The 21,237-nt window shown below is 53.5% G+C and overlaps 9 protein-coding genes across 9 annotated transcripts; 3 read left to right on the top strand and 6 right to left on the bottom strand.

The window, feature by feature from the left end:
- Positions 1 to 1,770: 1,770 nt before the first annotated feature.
- Positions 1,771 to 6,455, bottom strand: CTAM01_06987 (WD repeat-containing protein; the record flags this gene model as incomplete). Its single annotated transcript, XM_060523012.1, has 2 exons — positions 1,771 to 6,238; positions 6,298 to 6,455. The coding sequence occupies 2 exons, from the start codon at positions 6,453 to 6,455 to the stop codon at positions 1,771 to 1,773; spliced, it is 4,626 nt and encodes a 1,541-aa protein (XP_060382514.1).
- Positions 6,456 to 7,247: 792 nt separating this feature from the next.
- CTAM01_06986 (ubiquitin-conjugating enzyme E2 35) lies at positions 7,248 to 7,884 on the top strand (the record flags this gene model as incomplete). Its single annotated transcript, XM_060523011.1, has 4 exons — positions 7,248 to 7,300; positions 7,361 to 7,449; positions 7,508 to 7,639; positions 7,706 to 7,884. 4 exons carry the CDS (start codon positions 7,248 to 7,250, stop codon positions 7,882 to 7,884), a joined length of 453 nt encoding a protein of 150 aa, XP_060382513.1.
- A 779-nt stretch (positions 7,885 to 8,663) lies between these two features.
- Positions 8,664 to 10,865, bottom strand: CTAM01_06985 (heterokaryon incompatibility protein; the record flags this gene model as incomplete). Its single annotated transcript, XM_060523010.1, has 1 exon — positions 8,664 to 10,865. One exon carries the CDS (start codon positions 10,863 to 10,865, stop codon positions 8,664 to 8,666), a length of 2,202 nt encoding a protein of 733 aa, XP_060382512.1.
- Positions 10,866 to 11,355: 490 nt separating this feature from the next.
- CTAM01_06984 (uncharacterized protein) lies at positions 11,356 to 12,223 on the bottom strand (the record flags this gene model as incomplete). Its single annotated transcript, XM_060523009.1, has 2 exons — positions 11,356 to 12,036; positions 12,107 to 12,223. 2 exons carry the CDS (start codon positions 12,221 to 12,223, stop codon positions 11,356 to 11,358), a joined length of 798 nt encoding a protein of 265 aa, XP_060382511.1.
- A 451-nt stretch (positions 12,224 to 12,674) lies between these two features.
- On the top strand, positions 12,675 to 13,436 carry CTAM01_06983 (uncharacterized protein; the record flags this gene model as incomplete). The annotated part of the gene is made up of 1 exon (XM_060523008.1): positions 12,675 to 13,436. One exon carries the CDS (start codon positions 12,675 to 12,677, stop codon positions 13,434 to 13,436), a length of 762 nt encoding a protein of 253 aa, XP_060382510.1.
- A 291-nt stretch (positions 13,437 to 13,727) lies between these two features.
- CTAM01_06982 (phosphatidylinositol N-acetylglucosaminyltransferase) lies at positions 13,728 to 15,356 on the bottom strand (the record flags this gene model as incomplete). The annotated part of the gene is made up of 1 exon (XM_060523007.1): positions 13,728 to 15,356. The coding sequence occupies one exon, from the start codon at positions 15,354 to 15,356 to the stop codon at positions 13,728 to 13,730; it is 1,629 nt and encodes a 542-aa protein (XP_060382509.1).
- A 1,573-nt stretch (positions 15,357 to 16,929) lies between these two features.
- On the bottom strand, positions 16,930 to 17,237 carry CTAM01_06981 (uncharacterized protein; the record flags this gene model as incomplete). Its single annotated transcript, XM_060523006.1, has 2 exons — positions 16,930 to 17,036; positions 17,105 to 17,237. The coding sequence occupies 2 exons, from the start codon at positions 17,235 to 17,237 to the stop codon at positions 16,930 to 16,932; spliced, it is 240 nt and encodes a 79-aa protein (XP_060382508.1).
- Positions 17,238 to 18,953: 1,716 nt separating this feature from the next.
- CTAM01_06980 (uncharacterized protein) lies at positions 18,954 to 19,286 on the bottom strand (the record flags this gene model as incomplete). The annotated part of the gene is made up of 1 exon (XM_060523005.1): positions 18,954 to 19,286. One exon carries the CDS (start codon positions 19,284 to 19,286, stop codon positions 18,954 to 18,956), a length of 333 nt encoding a protein of 110 aa, XP_060382507.1.
- Positions 19,287 to 20,756: 1,470 nt separating this feature from the next.
- CTAM01_06979 (uncharacterized protein) lies at positions 20,757 to 21,077 on the top strand (the record flags this gene model as incomplete). Its single annotated transcript, XM_060523004.1, has 1 exon — positions 20,757 to 21,077. The coding sequence occupies one exon, from the start codon at positions 20,757 to 20,759 to the stop codon at positions 21,075 to 21,077; it is 321 nt and encodes a 106-aa protein (XP_060382506.1).
- Positions 21,078 to 21,237: the final 160 nt, after the last annotated feature.

Genomic DNA, 21,237 nt, shown 5'->3' with positions numbered 1-21,237 from the left:
AACTTTGGTGTGAGACCACCATTGAAAAGGTGGCTCACAAGACTAGCGGCCATTGAGAGGGACAGTGATGATCATTGACCCTCGCAGGTCTACATTCTGAGTCTCAAACATAAGACAAGCAAACATGGATGGGTAAAAAGATGGGAAAGGGAGAGAGGAACTGTGCTTGACATGATAGTCTGGTGTTGAAGAAGAAGAGAGATAGAAGAAGAGTCTTGGGAGGGGAGACGTGTTTATATATCCCTCGAACTAGACGGCGCCCCCCACCAGGAAAGCATTCGGTTAGGTACAGAGCGGAAGGCAGGAGGAGGCAGGAGGAGGCAGGAGTAGGCAGGAGGAGGCAAGAGGGGGTAGGAATATACAGGCGGTCGAGGTAAGAGGAAGGAAGAGGTAAGAGGTAAGAGGCAGGAGGTGGGAGGTAAAAGGAGGCAGGAGGCAAGAGGCAAGAAGCAGGAGGAGGCAGGAGGAGCCAAAAGGATGCAAGAGACAAGCGGTAGAGGTAAGAAGAGGCAAGAGGCAAGAGGAGGCAGGGGCCGAGAGGCGAGAGGCAGGAGGTAAGTACCTTAGGTAGACAGCGTCAAATAGAAGAAGAATTTCAAGCCACCATAGCTGAACGCCGTGCGGATATGGCGAGAGTAGAGGCATCTATCTCGTCTCTCAATCTCATAAACACTTATAAAGACATGAATACAGTCACCTGGGATGGTCGCTGTACTTAAGTGTTGACCTCCCACAGATCGACAAGCCGGCGTCTAGCGTATCTTCTGGCTTGCCGACCCGACGTCTGGGACTGGGCTCAGACCACATGTTGATGGACTCACAAGCCAGCAGCTTTACTATGTATCTCATGAGGTCACAAAGCAGTCGCCGAGGAGGAGAGAAAACATGACCAGGGTTCTTGTGATACGAGGTGTCTTTGTTTTTCTGTGTATGCTGGGCCTGCTATGTTCTTCCCTATAAAGTGTGAAAACAGTAGGTATGGATGACCGAGTAAGACACGGCGCCCTAATAACTGCGAACTTGACGGCATTTCGACGTCTTTTGGAGTCAAGGTAACCCCTATTCATTACCGTTTCAGCGTCTCAAAGGAGTATTACAATTTCAACATTTTCAACAGTATGAAATCTCCAATTCACAAAGGTCATCGGCCCTGGGTGTCTCATTGTAGACCCTCCATCCTCACAGCGAAGATGCGGCGTAATCTGGCCCTGATTAGAAAGACATATTTAATAATACTGTTATACGGTAGCGGATCACGACGCAAAATCTAGAAGAATATCGTGCTACTTGCAAAAAAGGGCAAAAGAGAACATCGAAATAGTGATCGCTTGTGGGTTCGAACCCACAGACTGCAGCTCGATAGCTTTGCACTTCAGGATTAGGGGTATAACCATTTTAAGCTTCTGGGCAAGAGTCCCTTTTAATAGTCCCTTTTACTGCTGCTGAGAAAGGTCGGAGGTGTCTAGTCTATATCCGTCACACCTCGGAGTCACCATCAACCCGCCAATGTCACGCACCCCGCGGACCATCCTCAAAGCCAGACATCTTTCCAAAGTGATTCAATCTGACTCGTTCCACTCACATATTCTTCACAATGATTCTTGGCTAAGCGATCAGCTCAGTATCCCATGGCTGATCCGTTACGAGGCCACGGCATCAATAATATTAGCTGAGGACTTCAATGCTCTCTTTGAAATCATCTTGGTATTCATACAAACACCCGTCGCTCACAACAATAATACAAAAGTCCACTAGAATCATACATCCAAATCATTTCGCGCTCCTCCAAGTCCCACCAGCAGCCCCGTTCCCGCTGCCCAGTCCAGAACCAGGTCCGACACCAGCTCCGGGATGACCACCCCTACCCTTTCTCAAACTAGAAGCGCGGGACCAAGCAGCCGCGGTATCGCCCGCAGACTTCTTAAGTCTATTCCCCAGACTGATCCGCGCGGCGCTCATAACCGCACCGCTACCCGCTCCTCCCCCTTGCATCCGGCTAGGGATCCCCGCGGAACTCGCCACGCTCTCCCAGTCGCCCCTTTCAACCTCCTCGTCATCCGGCTCCTCGATAGTAGGCGGCGGCAGCACGAATCCGCGACCCATGACGCCTCCTGAGGGAGCAGAAGAAATGCCTGAGGCTGGCTGTTGACCCTTCCTCAGCGCGCCCATCATGGCAGCCCACGACTCGACCTGCCCGCTCGACGCCTCTTCTACGCAGTTACACTCGTCGCCAGCAGGACAGGTAACCTCGCCGGCGGCATGCCACTCCGCGAGACACGCCTCGTGGAAGGCGCAGCCGCAGCCTAGACACGGCGGGTACAGGGCGTCGACGGGCTCGCGGCAGTATACGCAGAGGAGCTGGTACTGCGGGCGGCGGCAGCGATCACACGCACCGACGGCGCCGCCGGAGCGAGTCGCGGAGGCGGAAGTGTATTTCAGAGGCTCGAGCTGGGTCTCGTGGACGCGGCATACGCCGGTAACGTCGAGACCGCGGCCGGAGGCGACGAGGGCTTGGAGTTGCTCCTTCTTCCCGAGGAGAATCGGGGAGGTATTGTGCGGTTGCTGCTGGTGATGCTGAGCCTGATGGCTCTGGTGCTGTTGATCGTGGTGATGCTGCTGGATTGTTGTCGAAGTATCGGCGATACTGTAGGTGTCATGGAAATCGTCAATCGAGCCAGTCCCTCCCTGGCCTTGCTGAAGCACGTTGAACTTCATAATCTCCAGGCGAGCCAGAGGCTGGTTCCACATTTGTAGAATCTCGGCGTAGACATAGCGATACGTGGCGTACATGTCAGCGCGGTTCGCCTCTAGAAGCGGCGTGGTCATCCACCCGTCGTCATCGAATATGGTCTGATCCTCCATATGGACAGACACTCCGATAGGTACCATGGAGAATAGATCGTCGCGGTAAACCTCGTCGTCCGAGAGGGAGGTGCGAGCCGTGCCCGAGTCGCCCATGATGGTGGAGCCTCCCCAAGTGACAGCACCGGGTGCACTGGGGGCGAGGGTGCTCAATATGGTCTCCGCTGGACTCGGTCTCTTACGACCATGGTTAGGCGGCGATGATGCTGCGGTCGTTGTCCCCGTTGCAACACCGCTGAAGGGTCGAGGAAAATTGATAGCGAAGCTCGAGGTCAGACCCGAGTTGGCTCTCGACAGCGTCCTTCCACTGGGCGACGTGGAGAGACTTGGCGTTTGATCCCCCTCCCCGAGATATTCCTTACCTCTTGGTGGCGGTGTCTCGCCGCACGAGTAAGAGTTTGAGCCTGGGTCCCCAGTCCAAAGCATTTCTTCAGCAGAACCTTGTGACCCAGAGTATCGGATTGGTGTGTGCAATGTTCTAGGCGTGGTGATGGCTGAATTTGTCTGACTCCTGGTGTTGTAAGTCCAAAGAGATGCATCCGTGGGGAAGTAATCGAGTGAAAATGCCGGAGTCTTCATCGGCAGCGGTGTGTCTGGCTGCGTGAGGTGCGATTCGGCGTAGGCAACACTGTCTTCGGTGAATGCTTCACTAAAGATGCAGGACAACATAGCTAGCATCTGGATATCTGCAGTCTTCTCAAAGTAATCAAAGAGATCGCTGATGAAATCCCTCGCTAGCGGATGATTGCCCCACTTCACTCTCCCGTTGAAGTCAGCAGTGTCTTTGCCATTAATCGTCTTGGTAACCGGCGAACCCTCGTGACGGAATCGCGCAAGAGCGTCTCTGGCTATGATCAGAATGGAGTTTTGGTGACGGTCCATGTTTGACAATTCCAGTGGGATATCTCGGCGGAGAATCAGTGAGAGGTAGCGCCAGACATCTACCAGATCTTGGCAGCCATGCTTCTCTGCGACCTGTGCATTGTGCTCGCAGACCTCAGCACCATCCCCAAATATAGCATAATCTTCTGCGAATTCCTTCTTCGCAGGCAGAATATCCGATAAGTCGTGGAGGGAGACGACGTTCTTCGATTTTGCGCCTGGTCGCCTTCTAAGCGATCCTGTGCCGGTTCCGGTTCCCACTCCCGTGCCGCCACCGCTTGATCGAACAGAGCGATTGTCACTCCAAGTTCGCTTGAAACGATGTCGGGGCTGATACCATAGGCTCATCTTGTTGATAGATGTTGATTCCGAGTCACTCGAAGAGGATGAACCGGTGGAGACATCAGAGTCGGACTGCTCGTCTGTAGCGGACATCTCGTCGTTACCATATCGCTTTCCAGGCGGAGAATCATGCGCAAGACGGCCGAAACCGGCGAATACAGGCTCCCCTTTTGACCTCTCCCGCATGGGTTCTGCCGGCGTGAATAGCAATGCCCTTGCCTTTTCTTCCTTGGTTGGGAAGAAGCACACCAGCCTCCCGTCATTGGAAAACCGGGCACCGCAGAACCGTGGCAAGGGTGGAATTGTAGGCCTGTTGTTTGGTGCCAAGGTGCTTTCGGCCTCTGCGTTCGGAGGCAATTCTTGAGACATGGATGCGGAACCGCCGGCCGGGATATCGTTCTCGTCTTCGCTAGAGCTCTCGGAACCAAGGCCGTCTAATGGATCGTCAAGATCCTTCACATTCTTGAAGAAATTTGTGCTCGCCGCCAGGTCGATCTCGCCTAACAGATAAGAGAAAGCAACATCCAGGCAATTCTGCTTTCGCTCCAGAAACTGTTGGCAAAGCTCATGAATTTCGTGCTCGATCTTCCGATGCGTCTTGTCTGACATGAAGCCGGTCTTCTCAATGTAGAATCTTGGTGCTTTGGCTTTAGGATAGTTAGATGGTATGTCGACTGTAACTTTTATGAAGATGGGGTCGCTGTTGGCGCCCCACGGGCCATTGAGGGATGCGTTGAGCGTCAAGTTATCCATGTCGATGTGCTCCCATTTGACCTTGGGAAGCTGCATGCTGATGCGGAGAAACTCTTCCTGGATAGTCTCTGGTTCTCCCCACTTGTCATCATCCATGTAACCTGGGCTGAACATGCTAGAGTCCTTTGAATCTGCCCTTCTAGGGCTGTCTGTAGATGTCTTGCGCTTGTTCATCATGATTCCCTTCATCCAGCCGATATGTGCCTGGCTACGATCCATCTCTCTGGAAGTGCTTTTGGCTTTCATTGATGAGCCCTTCCAAGCCGCACCAAGTTTGGAATAGGTTGTCGGCCCAGACCGCATACCCATAGTCAGAGCACTCTGACGGTATTGCGCGCTATTACGGGGATCGCTCATTGTGGCACTCCTCCTGTCTCGGCTGACTGTGTCCTCAACCGTTCGGAAAGTTTTGTAGGCAGCGCCTTTGCGTGTGAGGACGACATTCTTGTTGGCCGCCATCCCCTTGACATATCCCACAGACTCGAGAATAGACGGGTCGACTTGCTGCAGGCGCAGCTCATTATCCTCTCCCCAAGAGACGAGCTGGAAGTCTCTGTTATCTAGCGCATCTTCGGTGATGCTCCCTCTACTTCTCCACAAGAACTCCTTGGCCTTGTGGTTGCCGTGGCCAGGAAATACTGCTACTGGCTCAGTCGGCCCTTCCTCAGGGTCCTTGGGAGGTGTTCGCCAGTCGTACAGGTACAGGTCGCCTGGTTCGTTCTGAGGCATCGCAAGGAGCCCCTGGCCAAAAGGGGTATGACGAGCGCGCCACACCGGGAACTCGGTACGTATAACGCGATCCGGGACATCTTGATCGCTCGCATAGTCCCAAAACTTGATGTGCTTATCCAAAGAGCAAGTAACAATCTTGGTTGAGGTTGTCCGATTCCAATCAATCCCGTAGATCTTTGAGGTGTGTGCGCCGATTGATTTCAGGGGCTCGCTTGGTCGTCTTTCGTCCCAAATGTGCAACCACCTGTCGTGAGATGAAGCCAGGATGTGCGGGTCCTGGCGGTTGTACTTGACTTGCGTGGCGCCGGCAAACCAATCGCAGAAAGTAAGGACAGGCTGTCTCGGGCGTCTGAGATCCCAGCAGTGGACGTAACCATCGACAGCACACGAAGCGAGCTGGTCGGGGTGGTGGGCGGACCAGTTGATATCGGTGATGGCTCTGCTGTGGCCTTGAAGTGAGTGCTCAATGGCCCCCGATGTCGAGTCGTCTCTCAAGTTGAGGTTCCATACAAGCGCGCGATGGTTGGCAGTGGACACGACCCAGTAGTCGCGAACGGCAAAGGGCGACCATTGGACATCAGTGACAAGCCAAGGGGAGCCATGACTGCTGAGTCGACGAGGAGGATTGTAAGGTGAGTCCAAATCAATAATGGATAAACCTTCGGGTCTAATGGATGTGTCAGCGGGGGTACAGTGGCTCGGAAGCCTCACGACAAGTTCACTCACGATGCTAAGGCAACATCTCTCTGAGAAGGAGCTATCGTCGCCGATCCTACTAGACCAGCGACGTGAATCGTGCCGTCCGCATCAAAGCTCTCGCTGTCGAAGGCTGACTTGATCGGCTTGCCCTTCTTCGGCGCATCAAGCTGGTCGAAGTGCGGCATGATGGCGGTTTTGGCTCAGATGAGAGAGATGCCTCAGAAAGGCATCTGTAGGCGCTATGTCTTTGCCATGATCCGATAGCACACGACAATAGGAGAGTTCTTCCACAGTATAGACTGCTCTGATAGTTGCTCTTTGACTGATGAGATGTCCTGATTGGATGAAATATCGCAACTTGATGTCGAGGGTCTTTAGTTGAGGCTCAGAGGCTGATGCACGCGACGGGATCAGGTGCATCCATCGCTGAGCATCCTGGGCGGACGCTTGTGGATGGACGGGATGACAGCCGGGGACCCACAATTGTAATGATGTACCTTCGTGCAGCAAGTCTGCAGTTGTGTACTTACTCCCCGCCAGGACCTCTAGGCCAATGATAGCTCGCTAACACCACCGTCAGTCTCCACCCTTTTACTGTTATCGGGACAGCGTCGAGCCAGGCCTGGAGTGTGTCATGCTTCTGGTCCCTCCCGCGGGGCAATCCCAAGCAAGGCTTTCCCAAGCACATGCCCATCATACCCAAAGGTTGCCTTTCGAAACACTCCACCAGTTCCGCCTACTCGTCACCTTCGTCGCCGCCGCTCCAAACCGATATCCCGAGCATCCGATTGCGATTTAGTTTGCGACCTTTCTTCCTTCCCCGGCGAGTTGAAATCAAGGAAGCTCCATCTCATTCACCACTCGCTTAACCCCGCCATCAGCTTCTTGGCCTTGAACTTCGGTTTCTAGAGGAAGCTCATACACCATACCTTTCCTCCCTCACCCTCGAACAACCTCCAGAGCATTCGTCGCCCAGCATGGCTTTGCCTAAGCGTATTGTGAAGGAGACGGAGCGTCTCATGGCTGAGCCGTAAGTCTCCTGCCTAGCTAGCGACATCTCGATGTTTTGCTAACAAAGACCGCTTCAAAGGGTACCCGGAATCAGTGCCGTCCCTCACGAGGACAACCTCCGCTACTTCGATGTCGAAATTCACGGACCTACACAATCTCCGTATGAAGGTGCGCAATACATTTACGGAAAGTTGACTGGATAGGAAAGAACTAAGAGGTGTTACAGGCGGTGTCTTCAAGCTCGAGCTCTTCCTTCCCGACGACTACCCCATGACTCCCCCTAAGATTCGCTTCCTTACCAAGATCTTCCACCCGAATGTCGACAAGCTGGGCCGCATCTGTCTCGATGTTCTGAAGAGTGAGTAGCAGTACACGAACAATGGAGTTCTGACGCAGGACGGCTGACAAAGAAACCTTCGTTTAGACAACTGGTCCCCTGCCCTCCAGATCCGCACTATTCTCCTCTCAATCCAGGCCCTCCTCGGCGCCCCCAACCCCGACGACCCCCTCGCCGCCGACGTCGCGAAGAGCTGGAAGGAGGACGAGCAGGCCGCCATCGCGACGGCCAAAGAGTGGACCACGAAATTCGCTGTGCCCAAATAGAGGAGGAAACACTGGAGGAAGCGGGAGGCTATGCTGCGCTTTGGAAGAAAAGGCAGACGACGGCGCGTGGAGGAACAGCTACGGCAAGAGCCAATGCAAACACACTTTCCCTAGACCGATTTTGAGGCGGATGCTGCAGAGACGATACAGCCCTCCTGCTGTCTTTGACTTTGTAGAGCGGGGGCTGATTTGGACGTTTCAGGACCTGGAGTTGCAATCTTGAGATATGGCATTGCGGTCAGCTTTTCTGGTTTCACGAGAGGACCCATGCATTATGCCTTTACGACTTTCAGCAATGAGAAGGATTTCTTTCATCGCATGGTGCACTTGCGATATGAGTTTGTGCGATTTGACTTCAGGCTGAAGCAACCTGCTTGGCTACAAATCTGCTGAAGACGGGATACCCTCTTAGTATTCTCACAGACGTGTGTCGGAATGATCGAGTGACGAAGGACTGCTCTCCTCAAAATTGAGACACGGAATTAGTGAACGGTGCTTTAAGTACAACCTCCCACTGGAAAAATCCAAGTCGCGTCGATGGTTTAGTGGTAAAATTCTCCGTTGCCATCCAGCAGCGTCGGGGAGCCGGGGGTTCGATTCCCCCTCGACGCAAATCATTTTTGCCCATCTCTTCCCGAGCAAGTGGAGATCGTCGTTTTGTATTGTATAGCTCTTTATTTTACTTAGGTGTGGCGGGTGAGTGTTTGCAGGACGAATCTAGTTTTCAAAGTTCTTATTTCCTCTTCGCTCGAAGAACGTATGGATATTATATCCATCTATCATATAATGTTGATTTTCTTGTATCTCGATCGGTGCTGCTCAAGGGTGAAGTGACTGGAATATATGTCGAGATGAGACAGCTCAATGTCTCCAACATAGCGAAATTCTCGAGGTTGGGAATCCTCCTGACCAGTCTTTGGCACAGGTATGACTTCCCGGAGAACAAAAGGAACAGAAGCACCTTCGGCCAGCCAGATCTGGTCATTCGGTACTGAGGAGGGGGAACCCAGTCCAAAACTCCCTCTAGATGTGTGGTAAAAGCACTCGTTCTCAAGCTCTTCCCAGACCTTGGTATCTACATGTAATGGGCAAGGACGTAGAGGAGAGCGGGGACTCTTGCTCCCGAAATTGCTCTCAAATATTTTAACCCACTCATAGATTTCGTTCTGAATTAATGCTCCTACCACGGACCCGTTGAGTCGTTTGTGGACAAATTCTCGTCGTCCCGGAACGTAATAATCGACCGTTTGATGTGTGAGACAGTGACCAGGGGTCATGGGCTGCAAGTGCAAGTTGTATAATTCCAAACATTCGTTGAGAACTGCCGCTGCCAACCTGTTCCATATGTTAAGTTGAGGGCGGCACAAGGCTTCGAATGGCCTGGCTCGAAAGAAGCTAACCATCGTCAAAGCCATCTCGTAGCTAGACTCTGGAGTGAAGAGGTCGTGAACTTTACCCATCGTAGTGCCTAGTCTCACACCATACAAAACAAGCTTGTGTCCAATGACGGATGGCCTCCTTGGATGGTAGCGCCATATCATTCTCTCGTGCTCCTCTAAAACATCGAGGCTCGCCTCAGTCTTAGTCGACACGTCGAGTCGCTTGTGGCGATCTATTTTCGTCAAATTTGGTACTGAATAGTCGGGTACCCAGGATGGCAATTTGGTGTTCCGGCGTGATTTCTCCTTCCCGACCTGTCTGAGTTCCGAGAGTAAGGGAAGTCGTTGGAGAAAACACGCTGCAACAGATGTGAAGACATCCTCCACACTCCGGTCGTAGTCAGGAATAATGGGGCTAGGAAAACCTTGGGGGAGAAGCATCGACAGCATACCCAGACACCCGTGGATATGGTCGCGATCGTCACCAAACTGGAAAGAGCGGAGAGTGGATATAATGAAGCTGGCGCATGCAAGCCATGCGGACTCCGACTTCGTGTTCCAGCCTTCGATTTTCGTGTAGTACACAAGCTCGGCTAAGAGGGGTCGGACTCCGTTGATCTTGTGCAGGCCACCTCCGATGCCAAGATGCCTACTGCTTAGACCCCGCGGCTTTTTGAAGCATTGGATCTCGGAGATGAGTTTCACATGTTCGAAAGATCGTTCGATATGGGTTTCCAAGGAGTGGCTCCATCGAGCCTCGTGGAGAAATTGTATAAATGCCCCGAGGCGCTTCCAGTTCAAGACGGCTGTTCCGCACATGATGTGAATTTGAGCTGGATCTGCCAAAGCAACCTCTTGGACGACCCAACCGCGATCGAACCAGCGGTTCTCTCTAAGGAACTTTGCAAATATGAACCACGACGTGGCCCACCGGGAACATGTGTCATATCCCAACTGGTCGAGAACTTCAGGCTTCCTGCAGTAATGGTCCTCCTGCAACAGCTTCTTCATGGTTTCCGACTTCTTTCGTGCCTGAGATAGACGAGGAATGAATCTGTCGTGGATCCACTGAACCTCGGAGCTAGGTTCTGATAGGCCCAGCCACACCAGCACGTTCTGTGCCGAGCTGTAAATGCGGTGCATGAGAAGAACTTGGTGCTTCTTTTCCTCGCTGTTGGCCTGATTGATGCAGAATGCGTCTATCCACAGTGGCATGGTTTCCAGAGCAGTTCTAACTTTGGACAGACACTTGCGAGTCGTGGAGGAAGCTCTGTCTGCCTTGGTTCCCGATAGACACCGATAATCGAGGATGGTGCGGAGGAAGTCGAACAAGTTCTCAGATATCTCCATCGACCTGCCGTCGCAGACAACATCAAACGTCTTTCCCGGCCCTGGCTCTTGTGTCTGCTCGGAGTTGCTATACTTGGGTAATTGCCAGGTATAGGATAGCGCGGCAAAGATCGGTTCATCATCCAAGTTGACCTCCTTGAGAGACAAGCAGAGTCCATGGGGATGATTGTCGTCTTGCGAGACGCTTAGAAGGCGTATGGAGTCGATCGTTGAAAGAGCCTGGTACTGGTAGTCCGCCAGTGATTCAGTCATGATTCCAAGATGGTGCAAAAGAGAAAAAGAGTTTTGATCGACTGGTGTATGCTTTAGATTGATGAAGTGTAAGAGCCAGTCAAGCTAAGCAGTGAAGCGAAGGAACGACTGAGAGTTGGAAAATCAGGCTGCATATGTCTACTTCAAGCAGGTGTGGATGTCACACAGCCACATGACCTGCATGTTGGAAGGTGCATGTACGTGGTTCAGCGTACAATGTAACATTGGTGTAAGCACTAGACCTCTAGACACATGTTTCTCTACTTGTTATTAGAATCTTTGCAATGCCTCGCCATTGAGAGATACGGCAGTTGATCGCCCCCTGATGATACTGGGGGGTATCTATTCTACATGCCAGTGTTGCTGCATGCTCAATCCGTGACCCCTTCTGCCATCAGTTTGCGCGACGAAAAATCAAGCCATGCAATTGTATGAATGATTTGGTCACATGGTCATCTCAATGCTTGGGAGAAAGCTTCTCCGCCCTTGACTAAGGTCTACCATCGCTATTTACCTTCCTTCCCTTACCTCTGATCTCCCTGGCAGCAAACGCCACGAGAATCAAAAGAGCAGTCGCGAACACAAAGCCACTCACAATGCAGTATGCCATATACGAGTGAAGTTCCTGACGCCTTTCCACGGCCTGGAGACGTTTGATAATCGCGCCCTGATTTTCCGGCAGCCTTTCAATCTCCTCCTCTCGATCTGTCCATCGATTGATTGCATGTTCTCTCGGGTTACCCAGAGCCTCAACGACATGCGTGAATAGACCTCCAAAGTTCCCAAAGCATGGGAGATATGAACTGGAAGTGGTTGAAGATGTTGCTTGTTGTCCGGCTTTCCGTCTCGGCGCCTCATACCTGTAAACCGCCTTGGTTCTGCTTGAACCCCTTATGAAGCCTTGGAATGGGTTATCTTGGTGAGGACTGCCGAATCTGCTTTGGTTGCAGTTGATGGAGGCCTCGAGGATCTCTTGTGCTGATGAGAAAGGGGTTGATAGTGTCTTGGTGGTGTTGATGGGGCGACATTCATGTAGTTCTATAGTTCTTGCGGTTCTGGACTGAGTCTGGAGTTCAGGGAAGATCATTCTGCTCGTAGCCAAGTGGCTGTAAAGCCGTAGTGTTGCTTTTAGGATAGTGTTGAACATGGTATTGATCATTGATGGTGTTGGCCTTTGAAGGCATTGACGTTCAAAGGTGCCTGTGAAGCTTGGGATTGATATCTTTAGTACCGTAACACACGCGATATAGACCGCAAATCCATTGCAAGGCGGATGTTCCCCTTTCTAAACCACCAAACAAGATGTTTCGGAGGTAGGTTGTCGTCGAGTCCCGTTTCCACTCCCGCATCCTTTCCATTCACCTACACATCTTTGGCTGGGTTGGATAGGTTCTCGGCTTCTATTTCATTGCTATGCCATCTACAGATGGATCAAACCCTCAAATAACATTGCCAAAGTTCACGGGAGCTCCGAAGCCATGCTCATTCGCATCGAGCCAGACGCAGAGCAAGATTCTGCCATATAATTTGTGATACAAAATTGCAACACTTGACATGGAAGGAACATACATGGCGACAAATTTGAGTCATATCAAAGGTATGACTCTCGTGATATCAAGGTATACCAAAAACCTTGACGACCACCTCCATAGCCTCAGGCTCATGCCCTCTCCGTCACACACTTTACCATCCTTCATGACCACAAGTGTTTTCCGCGCAAGTAACATATCAGACATCATCCTCGACAACTTGAACCATAACACGATCAAGACAAAAACAAGAATCAACATCTCATACCAAACCAGAACGATGGCCTCCCAAACCCTCCTCCACACTCTCCGGAGGCACCTTCCCAGAATAATCACAAGACCATCACCCTTCCCAACCACAACCACAGCACCGCCACAAACCCGCCTCTTCTCAAACACATCTACCCTCCACGCCAAAGTCGTACACCCAGACATCGACAGGTACATCCGCTACAGCCTCCGCGACGGTCCCCCGCGCACATCGCGACCGAAACCGCTCTTCTCCCTCTCGCATCAATGTCCGTGGCCGAAAATCATACCAATGACAGCCGCATCCTCGAGCTTCACATCAGCATTCCAACCTACACCGTCACAGCGGAGAGCGTCCTCCTCATCATCAATAACGTCGTCTCTCGACGCCAAAAAGCTCAAAGACGAGGAAGATAGGAAGGAGCTCTCCCGACGGTCGCAACGGTTTGAATCTCAATTAGATGCCCTTGGCATTCTCCAGGAGGATTCGATAGACAGAGCGAGTCACGTCTACCGAGAGAATCATCGGCTCTTGTCTCACGTGAATGCCCTGAACGTCATCACGGAGCGTATGGTCAGTAGAAGCAAGATTCTCTCCGAACTGGAGAGAAGGTCTGCGGCCGGCGAGACCATATTCACTGATGATTGCGAATACGACGGCGCCGGAGAAAGCACCAGGGGCAGCAACAGGAGCAGCGCCGGGAGCAGCACCGGGGACAGCATCGAGGCATATCTCTCCGACACTGACTTGGCGATGTGCGGGGTCTTCTTCTATCTCCTTTTCTGGGGTTGATGCGCAGCATGTATCGCCAAAATGTCGAGTGAAAGACCAGAGACTCGGGAGTTGGAAAAAGTGACGGCGTCGGATAGTAGCCTACCTCGCAACGCCGCAGAAGTAAAGTCAAAGGGTGGCGACGAGGAGGTCCAAGAGCTGCAATATCTCGCGAAGCCGTAGAATCCAGTAGCACACACTCATTAGCCAGTCTCAACATCACTTCTCCGCAATATCATGATTCAACTTTGTCCAAAACATCTCTCATCAAATTACTTTACACTACTACTCATAATGTCCTACCTAGGTATCTTACCCATCATCCCAAAGCCGTCGACTCATAATGATAGGCCTTGCCGGATCCCACGGCCCATAAATCTCATTCTTGTACTTTTGCAACCCAATCAGCCACCAACTACACCCGCCCATCGCAATCGCGGAGATGAGCACGCTGACAACCATGCCCGCGACGGCGCCCTTCCAAGGCCAGCAGGATATCCCCATACCGGCACAACTACCAGCAGCAACGCCGCCATTATCACCCACGATAACCCCGACACCGGCACCCGCGCCAAGCACGAGAAACACCGTCATGGCATAGTGGTACCCCCAGCTCCGGTGGCGCGCATACCGCCGAAATACGGGGAACAGCCCAAAGACCTCGATACTGAACAGCGTGAGGCTAAAGACCTGACCCGTGGACGGCAGCCGCGAAGCGAGCACCGTCGAGGCCATGAGTGCGGCGTTAGTGGAGAGCGAGGCGGGGATGTTGACGCGGACGCCGCCCGAGTAGTCGAAGAAGAAGATGTTGATGGTCAGGAGCCAAAAGGACATGGCCCAAATGCTGTCGCTTGAGGTCGATTTTGTGAGAGATTTGAGGATGGGGGAGAGGCCGAGAAGAGTGGAGTAGATGAGGATAGCGCTCTTGACGGTGCTGAGACGCTGGTTGAGGCGGCTGTTGTCGTCGCCTGGCAGAGGGAAAGAGGATCGCCGCGGGAGAGGCATGCTGCTGTTAACTTCTTGGCTGTAGCGGCGGTAGACGGACTGCGAGGTCGCCGACGTGGAAGAAATAAGGGAGCTCGCGGAGGCGGAATGCGAATGCCGCGCCAGACGAGGCCGCTCTGCGCCAGCGGTACTCGATAAATTCGTCGCGGAGCTCGTGGCCGTCGTAGCCGCAGACGAAGCCGCGGCGGCACTACCATCGTCATGCAGCGGCGGGCTCCGCTGCCTCAAACTCCCCGTCCTTCGACTCGGCTCCAACCTCCGCCCCGCGGCCGTGGCACTGCTGCTGCCGCCGCCCGCCAGACCCAGTTCTTTCCGCTCCTCGTCGGCCTCCCAGCGCTCCCACAGCAGCCACCCCAAGAACGTCGCCATGCTGCTAAACGACACAATGGACACGGGTGACACGCGTTCCTGGGATATGAGGACGAAGCAGACGATGAAGAGGATGACGGAACAGACATGCTGGACAATCACCGTCGAGTCGGCGACAAGGGGCCAAAAGTCGTAGGGCTGCAGGCGCGGGTTGCGCTGGAGGCTCTCGAGAAAGGTGTTTTGGTCCGTGTAGTTGTCCGGGTAGCTCTGCTTCACCCACATGAGCTTCTTCCAGGTCCGCTTGCGACTCCGGCGAGAGCGGGAGCGGTGGCTTCCAGCGACTGCAGAGGCGGCATTGTGACGGAGGCGTGCGCGGGCGGCGCGGTGGTCTGCGCCGAGGGTGGACACATCGGGGAAGGAGGGCACGGGTCGGCGTGGCGGGGATGTCGCTAGGAAGGCATCTTCGGGAGCGAGGCGGGATCTGTCCTGGCGCTGCTGGTGGAAGTTTGTGGTGCTGTTGTTCGTGCTGCTGTTTGTGGTGCCGGTGCTGAGGGCCGTCGGGAGGGTGGAGGAGCGGGTGAGGGGCGGGGGGAAGGAGCCAAAGTCCGTTGGTGTTGTCGGGGACATGAGGCGCGGCTTGCCCTTGAGGGCCTCAGTGTAAAGGAACGACAAGAGTACCAAGACTCAATGGGGCGTGTTGGTGATGACTGTTTGAGGCGTTTGACCCAGACCTTTCTCAGCCTCGCGATCGCGATAGACTGAAGTCGGCGCAAGGCTGCAGACCAAGTTGATTGGAGCCACGGAGAATGCGCGCCAGGAAGGCAGTGGCAGTGGCAGAGGAAGTGAAAGAAAGTGCCAAGGGGGGCCAGGCCACGCCAGGGAGGGCACTCTAGGAAGGAGTCAAGAACGACACAAAAAAAAGGGTGCGTGCACGGACGGGGAAAGGACATTGGTGGGGAAGGGACGCCGAGTCAGTCGATTTCGACAAGGGTGCGTCGCCCGGACCAAGTCGCTGGATTCGGTAACTTTAAAGAAAAAAAAAATGCATACGAAGGATAGTTAGACTGATCGGTGGCCGAAAGAAGCGTCTTCCGCAGTCCATCAAGGGAAAGGTGTGTCTACTGCTGCAGCTGGATTCTGAATGCTGCATCTACTGCGCATTGCTAGGTATTGCCTCAAGATGATTTCAAAATGGAGGGTAGTAAATCTGGGAAATATCCCGTCCGTCCAACCACAGTTGCTACTTCAAGCTTAATTCTTCTTTTGTCCGAGTAGACTATCTGTCGTTCCGTACTCCGTACGTACCTAGTAGAGTCTCGGAACCATCACCGAACTTGCAAAGGTAAAGGTTGTTGTCCAAAGTATCGTCTGCAGTAATCTAAGCTTCATGGATACGCGGACAGATCGTAGACGGATCATGGGAAGGAATAGATGCATGCCTACTATGTACAACCCTGCCACGGATTGCGTCTACATCCGCGTCCGCGTCCGCGTTCGCCTTACCCAGAAGCTAGAACCAAGTTAACCGTCTTCTTCATGACGCTGTCGTGGACACGCAGCTCCCGTCATGAACCACTTACGATCCGCGGCCCCCTTCTCGACACACGACAGCCCAGTTCTCGGAGACTTTCCCATCCTCCTGGAAACCCAAATACCACGGTAGCTTGCGCGTCCATGCCCCATGGAACCCCAAGAAAGGGAACTGTCGTCGTTCCTAACTTTCCGTGGCGATGCAAAGACACCAGGCACCACTGTCAACAATGCATCCGAATGCGTTCAGAATCGCGACCCGCGGCATCCCAAGCCCCGGATTCTGAACACCACCACCACGGTCCAACACCAGTCCAACGACAGCACACCTACTATACTGTAGTGACCTGACCACGAGGCTAGCGGTGCACTAGCATCCGCTCGACAGGTGCCCGATTTCCGAGAGAAACGGGGCCTCTTTACGGAGTCCCACCTCGCTGTTCTGCACCGCCAGCATTTGCTCAAAGGATACCACCGGCAACACCGTTCCCCGTCAAACCCTTGTGCCCGGGGGAATACGAAGAGCAATTCCAGAAGCATTTTGAAGCCGGACAGTCTCATTTCTGTCTGCCTAGATGGCCCCGAATTTCTTTGCAGGGAGGCCCGCACCGGCACAAAGCTTGTTCGTTGCTTATCCTTGGCTGATTGGCTGTCCCACTGGAATCGACCCTCATGCTGCGTTCCTGAGGGCTGAATGGATATTCCCTTCACCCCATAGCCGGTCAATGGCGACATTATCCTGCATCGCTTTAGTGGTCGTGTGCTCGTCGGCGATTCCTAGATCCATACGGATAGAGGTAGGCTGTCACACTGTCCATCGTCTGTCCCTCTTTTGGTGCTCTTACCAATCTTCTGGGCCCCTTCCCGTGCCATGCGCCCCTCCGCGTTGGCATGGTCAAGGCCCTGTGGTCCAGACTCTTCGGCGCGCCCTACAGGGACTAGGCCGGGAGTGTGGCAGGCTGCAGCGATGGCAGGCATGCCCTGTGGGCGCTGTGAAGACTGATAGTTCGCCTGGAAGGGACTGCTTATTTTGGAACTTTAGCGGGCCGACCGGAAGAGCGCCCACGCTGCCCTTTGCTGGGCGATACTACTGATAGGTGGCCAGGCAGTGGGTGCTGCTGGGAGTGTCTTTGGGCAGTCAGACCAGCTCAGGTCTGACTCTGGCCCAAGGGGCTCGAGTTACCTATTGACGTTTCGGCGGTACTAGTGCGAATAGCCTCACCATCAGCTCGATGGGACGATTCTGAGTGAGTCGGGGCTGGCATCGACGATCCATTTTCCCCTTTCCTCCAAACCTAGGCATGAGAGCAACATGACATCAACGAGCGGGCCATCTGCGACAATTCGGCTCGACCTCCTTGATTAGAAACGTTGCTTTCCTGTTGCAAGTCTTGCCGGACGGGCTTGGCAAAGCAAGAGGTATGCGGGTTCGGGGTCCATCAAAGTCTCATTCCCACGGCATCCCGTGCTTTTGCGTGCCCATGGACGGTGGGCTGGTCTGAGAGCATCTGTTGAAACCGTTTTGACGTTCAGACAACCTCACCATGGAGGGCAAGAAGAAGCGGGTTTCGCAGTTGCTGCCGATGTGGGCCTCGGTTGCAATGGAACGAAACAGTCCAAACTGTCGCAAAACTCCCTAGGAGGCAGGCTCCAACTTCCCAGGACGGGGATTTCATGTTTCTCCTTCGTCAATGCTTGCTCCGTTTGGTTGCGGTCACCCTGTGATTGTGACCCTGGCGACGAGCCGGCCATGGTCCCAAAGAAGAGAGACAGCTCCGCGGTGTCTTCAGTCACTACATTGCAACCAAAATGGCGAATGTGCACACTATTTGATAGCGGCTGGCAGAAGCTATGTCGGCATCTGCCGCGCCTGTGGTGTGGTGATTTCAAAAAAAGAAGTCCAAGCAATGGAACCGGAGCGCTAATCAGTGGATCCTTGGCGTAGATCCATTGCTTGGGTTCGCCAGCTGCGATTTGGCTTTGGCGCCAATTCCCGCCTGGCATTGGACAGAGAAACCGTCGCATTAGGCGTTGGCTGGTGTTGTCATGATGGTGTCTCTGGCGTTGGTAGAGTCTAAGTTGATTTGGAACTTTTGCCGTCCCAGCCCCAGAGCAACTCGATGATTGCATGAATTGAGAAGATCATTGCTGACGATTGAAGTGTTGCTGACATGCTCTCTTCTTCTTTTTTTTTTTTTTTTTGGGGGAAGAGGCAGTGTCTTGGCGCTGGTTGGATGGCCGCCTTGTGCAGCATACTGTGTGCATATCCGTGGTATAGGGCGCAGCTGGGTGCAATTTCGTCTGTACGAGGACTGCAGCCACGGAAGCGCCAAGCATCGTGAGAACTGGCTGGCTGGACGGAGGCTTGACTAAGCATCCTAGACACGCCAAATCGACAGGGGCCATCGGCATACGATCGAAGACGATAACTGATTCGCTGAGTAGGCCATCAACAAGGACGGTGACCACGGACAGGCAGGTGTAAAGCGCGCTATAGTCCATAGCTTTATCCGTAGAGGAGAGGCGGAATCCCGCGTGCCGTGCGCAATTCCATGGACCCATTTCCGTGGGAAAGCGTGCCATGAACATGGACTATTAGTCTATTACCTGGGGATCATGGAGGAAAAATAAGCCGAATAGTCAGTGTCCATTATTGTGGCTTGGAAGACGATTGTCGACTGGGTTCCGTCTTCTTCATCTCTGTGGTCTCGATAGGTGACGGGTATCTCCTTCAGCTGCGGCAGAGCAAGGGGGATGATTTGTGTGCTCGTCTTTTTTCATTTCTCTTCGCTTTTCCTGGTCGTTTCTTTTCTCTCCGCGAGATTCAATGGGATGGGTGCCGGTGGGCTGCGGCTGGAGGCGACGATATTTTGGGTGCAAAGACTTAATAGTCAGGGAGCTGGAGAGAGGACACTGTGGGAAGTCCGGTTGTGACGGGGGGGGGGTGGTATTATGTGATTCGCTCTCTCGTACGTCTTGGAATCGCCAAGAAAGGCAAGGCTCCTGGTGGGCTTTGATCGCTGCCATCTCTTCAGAAAGTCAAGAGTCAAGACTCGCACAGGGTTAACTTTGCCCACGTGCTCCCGTTGGCAATTGTGGACGGGCAGAAGGTGGGAAATGAGAGCTGAGGGGCACAGAGGATCCAGACGGGGGCACTGGGGGGGGGGGGGGGTTTGGCCAAGCTGCGAGGGATCACTCGAGGAAAGCTTGATTCTCTTCCTTTTCTTCCTGTGGCGCCGTGAGATGTGAGAAGTGGGAAAGAGAAGTCCAGGTCACTTCCTCCGGTACGAATATTCGGACAGACCAAGGTACAAACTACAAAGTGTGCATTTAGCGGTACCTACCTATCTCGCAAAATACCTGAGGTAAACTGAGGTGGGCAAGTACGGAAGGTAACCGTTGGTCCTGCCATGGAGTAGGTAATTAAGGTACCTTAAGCTGTCGTGCTTGCGAGAGAAGCTGCAGCCTCAATAGCAACTATTGCAGGGAAGGTGGGAATCATTGGGGGAAGCACAGCTGGGAAAGCGCGCCCACGAATCACAGCACACAATCGGCCAATGTGCCGTCGAGATGGGGGCATCGCTTACACCAAGTATTCCGTACAGATGTTGGGCTGACCAGACGCCGGCGCAGAGCAGATGCGGGCTTGCATTCTCAGCTTCAATAGCTTGCTTTGTTCGTTCGCTCTCGATGTTACTTTCCTGCACTTCTCCTGCCTGTCCCCCCTCCTCTTTCGACCATTGGCAAAATTAGACGAGACAACGGAGTGGAAGCTTGACTTAACAACCTGGCTTCCCTCCCGCAGCCTGTGACGGCAACCGTCGAGTCTTTCCCCTGACATGCCAATTGGAATCCATACAGACTCCATAGGGAGGCGCCTTTTTTGTCTTTCATGTCTTTCGTCTCTTCTCAACCTCGGTCGACAAGCAAATCTACGCATGGAACCCCCCGTCCGGCCTTCGGCCGTGACACATGAGATCTACTGGCAAGGATTACCTCCTCTTCAGGTATTTGCACTCTGGAGTCTGGAGTCTCTGGGATTCTGCTAGGTTGTTGGGCAGTCTCATTCTCGCATTCAAGTCTGTCTGCGTAGTAGGTCTCCTTCTCCATATTCTCGCGTCCCTCGAATCCCGCGGCCCCTTGAGCTGCCCGTGCAAACACTGACCATCCCTGGCAATAATCGTGTGGGTTGGTGCCCTATGGTCTGCAGAACCCGAGAAAGGCATGGGCAATCCGCAGCGGAAGGGAAAATCCAGGGGACCTCACCAAACCTGCCTGCCTGCTACGCAGTAACCCGCCAACTAACGCGCCTTTTGGGTTTGGGCGAGGTGGTAGTGCAGACGATCCAGCTCACCCCCGCGTCCACCTTGGCTCCTCGTCGTTCGATCCTAAATCGGGATACAGGAGAAAAGATTTGGAAACCGAGCTGCTCATGATTATGGAGTCGTGCTTTGAGGTGGCCCTCCATGTCGCATCTCACTTTTTCGTTTTTCACCGATGATGGATGATGGAGGGGGCCGAGCAAACCGGGTACCGAAAAGAATGCAGACAAGAACCAGAGCCGCAAGGCCCGCGGGCCTATCAACTCTATGCAAAGAAACGAAGATCGCCAGAACACAGCGCTCGAGATCGGCTACTCGGCAGGCTCTCTCCTCGTTCTTGTTACAGGCCTCCAGAGTCAGTCATCATTCGAGTGTGCCGCTGCCGTTGCCGTTCCGTGCGTGCCTATCCCATCCCATCTGTCCATTTCGGAGAGAGCGCAGCAGCAAATCACTCGCCAGTCGCCCTTGCTTCTTCACACTGGGGGCCGGAGCTTAAAGACAAACGATCCTGGGCGCACCTCCTCACCAGAGTCACCACAGTAGGCATGCTGCTATGGTGAGGTACGAATGGACAGGACAGGCCCTGGCGAGGTCCAGGAGAGAAAAGAAGCTTGCGGCCGACCATGTTTGAATCGAGACACCCGCTTGCTGCATTA

The sequence above is a fragment of the Colletotrichum tamarilloi genome (assembly GCF_030869305.1).
Source record: "Colletotrichum tamarilloi strain Tom-12 chromosome Unknown Scaffold_20.1, whole genome shotgun sequence".
NCBI lineage: Eukaryota > Fungi > Ascomycota > Sordariomycetes > Glomerellales > Glomerellaceae > Colletotrichum > Colletotrichum tamarilloi.
This window is presented reverse-complemented; position numbering and strand designations above follow the sequence as displayed.